A 9,742-nucleotide genomic window follows, 5' to 3' on the forward strand; every position below is an offset into this window, starting at 1 on the left:
TGCCCTTTTCTAATATTTCAACTAAACTCTTCAATTATTTTTCCTTTCTATTCCTCCAATAATCCCTTTCTTTATATCTACTTTTCAAGAGGATTTGCTTTTCTTTTTTGCTACCTGAAATAATTATACTGTCAATTCCATTGATGAATCCATCAACCACATAATTCAGCTACAATATACACTATTCTTTTAACTCCTCTCAGTGCAAGAGATTAAGTTTGATCTCTACCAGATTGTATTTCTTTTTCTTAATTATAAAAAAAAAAAAATTAAATGATTGAGCTTTTCTATAAAAAAAATTATAATTTTTTTTTAAAAATTTATTTCTAAAAAAATCATCAGTTTTTTACAACTTTGCTTCTGGTGAAAATTAAAAAAAAAATTATTTGATTTCAAATCCATCAATGAAGGGTAAATAAAGAGTAGCCAGGGAATAGTTAAGCATCCATATATAGCAGTCTGGATAAGGAAAAGATAATGTAGAGTGGAAGAATGGCAGTAACCCAAGGCTTTCTCAACTTAATAAATGTCTTAAGTTTTATCTATCTATTTATTTATTTTCTCTGTGGAATAAGGGTTTTGAATGCTATTTGATGAAGACCATTGCCTCCATTTTGTGCCAACTAAATCAACCCTCTTAACTGATATACGCCATAACATTAAACTTCTCTTCCATCATGATTGCTCTTTAGATTCCTTCTTAAGAGCCATCAGAATTTATTAGATTCAGAGATTGACCACAGCCTATTAGAGATTTGCCACCAATTATAATCCTATTTGAGGCTAAAACCTCTTCTTTTAGAAAAATAGGAAATAATGGTCTTATCCTATAAGATTTCTGTTAACCTCAAAATGTTGATTCAATTGTAAATATCAGAGCTCTAATTTTAGAGTCAAAGAGTTGTTTTTTTATTTTTATTTTTAAAATATAACATCTTTTATTAATATTATTCTTCACAAAATATCAACAAGGTCTCATAAATTAGTGCAGAATGATTGCAACATAAATATTTTTCCAGAATGCCTTTATTCAAATATTTATCCACTTTAATTACATACTATTATTCGAATTGTTTCTTTTTGAAAAAAGAAAACACATTATTTTGGTCTGCACCAAAATCAAAAACAGCATCATTGGATGAGATTTTCCTTTTATTTAATTTTTGAACGCATTGGAGATTAAGCATTCACATGATTTTATGTCACATGCATGAGATAAATATGGGATCTATTGGATGATGCAAAATTTAAGCTGCAACAGTGATTTCCTTTAAACCTAACGGTCCACAGCCATGCTTCTGTTATCTTCATATACATATATGAAAACCCAGAAGAGAGCATATAATAATAATAATAATAATAATAAATTGATAGGTCCCAGAATTCAGAGACTAGCATCTCCATTGTTTGGGTATATAAATTGGGCATCCTAATTCCTATATAATAAAAAGGGTCCCAAGAAGTTGGTTATAATATTCCAATACTATTTACAGTTGTGATAAATTGGAGCAGTTAATACCATTCCATGTGTGACACAGTGCTCCTATTTATATTTTTTAGTTTCTTTATACCCAGACTGTACATGTGGATTCCTACCCTAAGTCACTACAAAAACCTTTCCTCTTTAACCCTTTTCTTTTTTCTTTCTTCTTCTTCTTTTTTAAATGGATAAAATAATGTTAATTTTCTATCCAATTAATGATTAGGTCTCGGCTATGAAGTCTATTTCGCACTTTTTGTAGGAACTGGTAATACCCTGATTAATCGATTAAAAAAGATTATGAGTTGGAATCATCTTTCTGCATTGAAATATATATATATATATATATGTATAATCAATACCCTGGCCATTTCTCTTGTTGATTTCACAAGAGTATGAATAATTGGGTTGAAGTGGCAAATACGTATATCTAAAAAAGCAAGCATATGTAAATGCACAGTCGTTGAACAATTCTTATGGGACACATAATCACACCTCCCAACAATGTGTATGATAACTTGCGAATGATTTGAGATTTATTTTGGCAAATTGAGCAAAGCCACGAAACAAATAGTGGCAAAGTTGGCCATCTTATCTATGGCTTTAGGAGAAACAGTAGCAGCAGTAAAATTAATAATAGGTAGGTAAGGTGGCAAAATCAAATGAAGCTTTCCCCCAACCCTCATATCACCTTTTAACATCCATGTCCCAATTCACAATCTAAAGCCTCCAACACTACCAAATGTATTCCTATATTATTTATAAACCTCTAAATATTATTCCCACCAATCTTAGTCTAAGTCACATCCCACCACTCCAATCATTTGTAACCCAATTTCTTCTTCTTCTTTTTCTTTCTTGTATACCAACACAAACACATCACTTTTCTAATTTAATGAAATTTTCTGCAGGTTTAAAGGGTTGGACCATGCAAAAGCTTGCACCAAGAAAGATTTGAACGCAACCTATTAGTATATTAGCCTGTGCCCAGCCCACTCTTGACAGGTTAAATTGAGTCTAGCCCAAAGCCCATTTCAGGTTTTTCTTCGTTTAATATATTCTTAGTTTTCACTTTTCACTAACTTGCTAAATATATAATTACCGATGCAATTAGTTTAATTGAAGAGTCAAAACTATAAACTTAGAATAGGCTATCAATTAACTATTCACTTATATACACTAAACGTACAAACATATGGCATTTGCAAGTTAATTTATTTATTGTAAGGATTAATCTTGACTAAAATTATGAAATGATAATTTTGAAATTTTAAAGTTGAATATTAATTTAAAAGAAAAAGAAAAGAACCTTTCAAGAAGAAAGCTTTTCTTATTATGATTATTTCAGCAGTCTTTCTTCTTATACAGAAAAATAATAACAAAAACGAAAAGAAAAAGAAATTATAAAGTAACATTTGGACAACCCCTAAATGTTAATATAACTTTTTGTTCATTGCTACTCAAGTACTCATTAGTTGGAAACATGCATTATTTCTCAAATATACAACTAATTACCACCAAATATAAAACAGTGCTTAATCATGGTGTAAAGTGTAAACTATAAGCTGCACAGAGGGCCTCTAATTAGCATCTTCTAGGAAAAAGTCTCAATTTTAACTATAAAAGAAAAGAAAAAGGAAAGGGGAATGTCATAAACAAAGTACATGGTTATTCTTTAATCCTAAACTTGAAAAATTGAATAGCATATTGATCGTCATTAATGCGACAGTGATTAAGCAATTCTAGGGTATCGCCGACAAATCCTAGCCGTCAAAGGAGTTTATCTGATGGAATAAAAAGGGTAAATTATAAAATAATTAAGGAGAAGGTTGTGCTGTGTTAAAAAGTCAGTTCAAGGTCACAAAGAGAAGGAAAATGGTCTGCTAATACTTTGACACTCGAGTGTACTCTTGTGTTCCCTTTGGTCCCTTATGGGTACAAAAGGCTAGGGCTAAAATGTGCATTAAAAATAAAAATTAAAATGAGGACATAATAATAATAATAAATGCTAAAAAGATTTATAAAAATTAGATGAAGTGTATTTGGGTAATGGTGTAGGGTCTTTTGGGGACAATAGATCCGTTTTGGTGAAGTAGTTTAATCTTAGCTTATGTTTTTATTAATAACACTTTGTACTTTACAGGCATGTGACTTGTTCCTAAGAAACTCTAGTTTTAGGGTTATCATCAAAATGTTAGCATGAGCCATGAGACATTACCATACAACAAATAAAAATAAAATGTTTTCCTTTTTTAGGCTTTTCTTTTTCTTTTTTTATTTTTCTTGAGTTTTATATCATTTGTACAATCATGTTTTTAGTTAGATTTGAAAATTAAATGTTAAACAAATTATTTTATTTTAATTAAGTTTTAGTCTTGCTCTAGTTCAATTTAAATGTTTTTTATTTTTTTTTTCCTTTTTGTGGATATGAGTTAGGTTTTAAGATTGGGTAAAACATTATTGCCCATAGTAACATAAATGAATAAAGGTCTCTTTTTTTTTTTCATTTCATTTCCTTTTTCCTTAATATGTGTTTGAAAGTAAAATGATATTGCATTAAAATGCTAATATATTAGTTTAATATTATTGCTATATTTTGAAAATAAATTAATTTAATAATAACTTATGAATTATTCAAGAATTACAATGCAAAAGCTTAGCCTGAACAAATGGATGCAATTAATAACCCAAAAAAAGAAAAAAAAAAAAAGGGGGGGAAAAGAAGAAGAATAGAATAGGCATTGGTGGACCACAATTTGGAAGTGAAGAGTGTAAACCCAAGTGAATGGACCATATTTTGGAGTTTGAATTCTCTTGGCTGCGTATGTCCATAGCTATTTTTTTAACAAAACAAAGTTGATTCTCCTGTGCATTTACACCTAATTCATTGTTAGTTTTGCCTCTTGTAGTACCCTTTGCTTAAACAACTATTGCTCTACACCAAATGATTCTTAGACCTTTTCTTTTATATAATTCTCCCTCTTTTGGGTCATTGGATCAACAATTTACAGTCCAAAAGTCTGTTTTTTTGTTTCTCTATGTTGCCTAATTAAGCATTCAAATTATGATACATCCCCATTTCATATCATCTAAGATATTTTTTTTGAGCTACTAAGACTATATATATATATACAAAAAAAAAATTAAAGAAAATCATTATTACCACATTGATGAAAGTACATTTACATAAGGGGCAAATAATCATGTATGTTGAAAATAGTAAGACTAATGATGATTTGATATTGAAACTTTCCGATAGGGAAATGAGTTGTTTTTCTTCCTTAATATAATGGGATGGGATTGGTATAGGCCTATCACAAAAATTAGCCATTCACACCCAAAAAGAAAGGGGAAAAAGCCCCATAAACCCACTAGCATTGCAATTAAGGGCCCTCAAGCGGTCGCAATCTTAATTATTTAAACCACAATATAAAAAATAATAATATTACATATACACTCTTTTAAGGGTACTTTTTGGCTATCTTTTGGTTGATTAATTATGCTGATAAGCAGCTGATTAATGATAGAAGCAAGCACGAAATTGGGTTGCTTTTTGACATGTGGATGTCTTATTATTGCTTAGTTTTCATGAGTGGCTATGAGTTTGTAAGTCACCAGCAAATAAAGGGGTAACTGTCTTGTAGAAACTCCTCATTCATTACCTGTTTCTTTACCACTTTATTTTAAAAATATAAAGATTTGAAAACTCTTTTTTTTTTTTTTTTTTTAACAGTGACCTCAATTTAACTGGAGGTAAATAATATATTTTAGCAATAATATACAGCTAGCAACTTATTTAACCCTTAAGTTACCTTCTAGCAACTTTATTCTTGACCCTTTTATGTTGAAATTGGATCCAAGCCACTCCAACAAATTTATGGATAAACCCAGTTCAAATGCTTAATTAATTTTAGTTGAGTGAGTATCAGAGGTAGTATTAGTAATTCGTGCTAGTTAGTTTATATAGAAAATATATTAAATACAAATATAAATTAAACGATATTCATTATAATTTTTTATATAAAAAATATATCAAAATACAAATGCAAATAACACTGTATTCTTTATAAATTTCTCTCGCAGTCATGTAATTTAGACTCTAAAAATATTGATAACTTTTATTTATTAACTTTATTCTTAGATCGGGTGATTAGTTCAAAATATATAGTATACATTCCTTCATTTTAAGATATAGGAAACATATGTCCGATAAGAATCACTTAAAGTGGTTTCAAGAGCACAAAAGATCAACATTGTTAACAGAGGGATGTGTCCAAGTTGAGACTATAAATGGTCAATAAAAATCAATGAAAATTATGCAAATTGTGTTGTCATTTTAGTTGAAAGCTTCGCTCTTGGAAATGATAAAAGGAAAGGAAACAAGAATGGGACACATTGTGGATCTGGCCTCTCTGGGTGCCCTTTTTCTTTAAAATAAAATAAAAATTCAAGGGAAAGCAAGCACAGCATATAACATGTAGGACTGCTAATGGGTTGTATAGTCCTAATTCACCCATAAGCCTGGCCTACCAATTCACTGCCCGGCTCGTAGAGAGGCCATCATCTTGGGCCCAATTAGCAACCTTTTTCGATTTTAACAACACATCAACACACAATCCTCTTGAAATTTTAATAAAAAGATTTATCAATATCATCAGCCTCCTTCCATGAAAAGATGTCCTGCCATCTTTAATGCATAACTATGTCCTAAAACAACCCTCTTGTTTGTTCCCCTATTAATCTGTTTACTTTTATTTTAAAACAAAAAATAAAATACTTGGATGGACAAGTGTCGTGACTCTAGAATAATCCTAACCTTTTCAAACTTAGTTTGAATGCTGTGTATTAGAATATCAATCAAGGGTTAATTGCATTATAATATACCTAAAGGATTTGGCTTATTATACTAATGAGTTCCTTTATTTTTTTAAATATTATATTTAAACACTTTTAACCACTTCATGACTGGTATATGGATTTCTCTATGTAGTGGTCAGCCTTCTAGAAGCTTCACCAGAAGCGACTAGTCGCTTCCTGAGTGCCTCTTTACTTTAGGTGTTATCTGGCTAAAATTCTAAATCAAAAGAGATCCTGGTGTATAATCCGTCATTTTTATTATAGGGCTCCCAGCTACACTATTTGATAAAAATATAATTTATCTTTAAAAATTATTATCCAATATCATATTCAATTCAAATTAAATTTATCAAAATAAAATAAAATTAGCATAATTTAGTTTTAATGCCTAATGGAAATAATAAATAACTAATATAATTTTATGAAGAGATATTTTATGTAATGAAAAATATAAGCACTGTGCATAAATAATGCTCATATTAACCAACATTACTATTGTTTTAAGGAAATATATGAGTTCAAAATTATTCATTTTTTATTGCTTTGATTAAAATATAAAGAAACTCATGATAATTATGACCTCAATATGTTTTAATTTTTATTATTTTCAGAATTTTATCGATACAAATTATTTATAGGTTAATTTAGTGATTAGAAATATATGGATGTTAGCTTGAAACTGATAGGGTGGGTTCACTTGAATAAAAATGTGTTTAAAGTTAATCATGTCACTGATTAGTGATTAGAAGTTTATTAACCATTTTTTAAAACAGTAATGAATTGAATGAAAGATTACTTGATAGAATTCAAAAGAAAAAAAGATATGTATGAATGATTATGGTGTATTGGCGTGGCCGCAAAGTAATTAAAAATGGTAATGGGTTAATAATTAGCCTAAATTTATGATTTCTTTTTTTATTTAGTTATTTTTATAAAAGAAAATACTCTTTCGTAAGACAGAGTTATTATATATGTCTTGAGAAAATATTATAGTTTGGCAAGATGACTCGAAAGCATGGTCCAAAAAGAGAAAAGAGAAAAGCCCATAAGCCCATAATCCATGAGAACTTTCCCTGGGCATTGAATTGGACAACTTCGGCATAGCACGCTTGAGCCCATTGATAGCTCAACCTCTGAGTCTGGAAAAGCTAGGGCTACCCACTTTTCACTGTTTAAATTTCAAATTCAAAACGGTTAGGGCCAGTTGGACCCCACTATCCCAACTCATAATCTTTTTTCAAATTTCAAAATTTTTTAGCCGTTTCAAACCCTAAAATTGAGTGCTATATATTCCTCTCCTTCATCTCCTCTTCAGATTTCTTATCTCAACTTTACCTAAAGCTTCTCCTTTCGCTTTTGGCTTCTTCTCGTCAATTATTATTCTCTAAAATCGCTCAAAAACTCAAGAAATTTTCAAAACAACCAAAATGAGAGAGTGCATATCGATTCACATTGGTCAAGCCGGTATCCAAGTGGGTAACGCCTGCTGGGAGCTCTACTGCCTTGAACATGGCATTCAAGTGAGTTTATAACATTTCATCATTGTTATGATTTCTTTTTTCTCTTCTACTGATTTTTAATGGCGACTAATTTTGTGTTTTAACTCAGCCTGATGGACAAATGCCGGGCGACAAGACAGTTGGCGGTGGAGATGATGCATTCAACACTTTCTTTAGTGAAACTGGTGCTGGAAAGCATGTCCCTCGCGCCGTATTCCTTGATTTGGAACCTACTGTTATTGATGAAGTTAGGACAGGAACTTATCGCCAATTGTTTCACCCTGAACAACTTATTAGTGGGAAAGAAGATGCTGCCAACAACTTTGCTAGGGGCCACTACACAAGTAATCATATATTCTTCAATTCAAACTAGAATTCAAGTTTCAAATTAAAAAAAGTTAAGAACTTAGATTTTATTTATTTATTTATTAAGTTTTATTTTTTTTGGGTCTGCAGTTGGGAAAGAGATTGTGGACTTGTGCCTTGATAGGATCAGAAAGCTGGCTGACAACTGTACTGGGCTTCAAGGGTTTTTGGTATTTCACGCTGTTGGTGGTGGTACTGGATCTGGTCTTGGATCTTTGCTTTTGGAAAGGCTTTCTGTTGATTATGGAAAGAAATCGAAGCTCGGGTTTACTGTTTATCCTTCACCTCAGGTTTCAACCTCTGTTGTTGAGCCTTATAACAGTGTTCTATCAACCCATTCCCTTTTAGAGCACACTGATGTCTCTATTCTCCTCGATAATGAGGCTATCTATGATATTTGTCGTAGATCACTTGATATTGAAAGACCCACCTATACCAATCTCAATAGGCTTATTTCTCAGGTACATTAAATACAGACATGAATTGATTGTAAAATTTTCTGAATTTTCGTTGTTTTTGACTAATGAGATTATATAATTTTGTGCAGGTTATCTCCTCACTAACAGCTTCTCTTCGATTTGATGGAGCATTGAATGTGGATGTGACTGAATTTCAGACTAATTTAGTCCCGTACCCTCGAATCCACTTCATGCTCTCTTCATATGCACCAGTTATCTCTGCAGAGAAAGCTTACCACGAGCAATTATCAGTGTCAGAAATAACCAACAGTGCCTTTGAACCATCTTCAATGATGGCAAAATGCGATCCTCGCCATGGTAAGTACATGGCATGTTGTTTGATGTACAGAGGAGATGTAGTGCCAAAGGATGTAAATGCTGCAGTTGCTACAATCAAAACTAAGAGGACAATTCAATTTGTGGATTGGTGTCCCACTGGGTTCAAATGTGGCATCAATTATCAGCCCCCTACTGTTGTTCCTGGAGGAGATTTGGCTAAAGTTCAAAGGGCAGTTTGCATGATTTCAAATTCAACTAGTGTTGCTGAAGTGTTCTCTAGGATTGATCATAAGTTTGATCTTATGTATGCAAAGCGTGCTTTCGTGCATTGGTATGTTGGTGAGGGTATGGAGGAAGGTGAATTCTCTGAAGCTAGAGAGGATTTGGCTGCTCTGGAGAAGGACTATGAAGAAGTTGGAGCAGAATCTGCTGAAGGAGATGATGATGAAGGAGATGAATACTAGGCAAGAAATGTTCTATTCTATGCCAATAGGCTCATTGGTCTATTCTAGCTTTAGGTTGTAGCTCATCAGGGTCTCAATATTGTTGTTTTACTTCTATTATTAATGAAATGTCTCTGGTTTGCTTAAAGATTTAAAATTTCAAGTAAAGATAATTGGTTCAATTGCTGAATGCATCACTTCTAATACAACCAAAAAAATCTTCAAGTTGTAGTTTGCCAACGACAGTAACCAGCAATCAGATAAAGGGTGTCAGGTAAAGCAGAATTAAGAACCGAAAAGGCTCAAATAATTCACAAGGGCCCATTTCTTTAGTTACTGATGGAACCAAATGAGACCCAA

The 9,742-nt window shown here is 31.6% G+C and overlaps 1 protein-coding gene across 1 annotated transcript; it reads left to right on the top strand.

Moving 5' to 3' along the window:
* The first annotated feature begins 7,637 nt into the window (after positions 1 to 7,637).
* On the top strand, positions 7,638 to 9,530 carry LOC8276047 (tubulin alpha chain). The gene is made up of 4 exons (XM_002517446.4): positions 7,638 to 7,857; positions 7,946 to 8,180; positions 8,293 to 8,663; positions 8,750 to 9,530. The coding sequence occupies exons 1-4, from the start codon at positions 7,765 to 7,767 to the stop codon at positions 9,401 to 9,403; spliced, it is 1,353 nt and encodes a 450-aa protein (XP_002517492.1). The 5' UTR covers positions 7,638 to 7,764; the 3' UTR covers positions 9,404 to 9,530.
* The last annotated feature ends 212 nt before the right edge of the window (positions 9,531 to 9,742 follow it).

This window comes from Ricinus communis, chromosome 5 (genome assembly GCF_019578655.1).
Source record: "Ricinus communis isolate WT05 ecotype wild-type chromosome 5, ASM1957865v1, whole genome shotgun sequence".
NCBI classification, from domain to species: domain Eukaryota; kingdom Viridiplantae; phylum Streptophyta; class Magnoliopsida; order Malpighiales; family Euphorbiaceae; genus Ricinus; species Ricinus communis.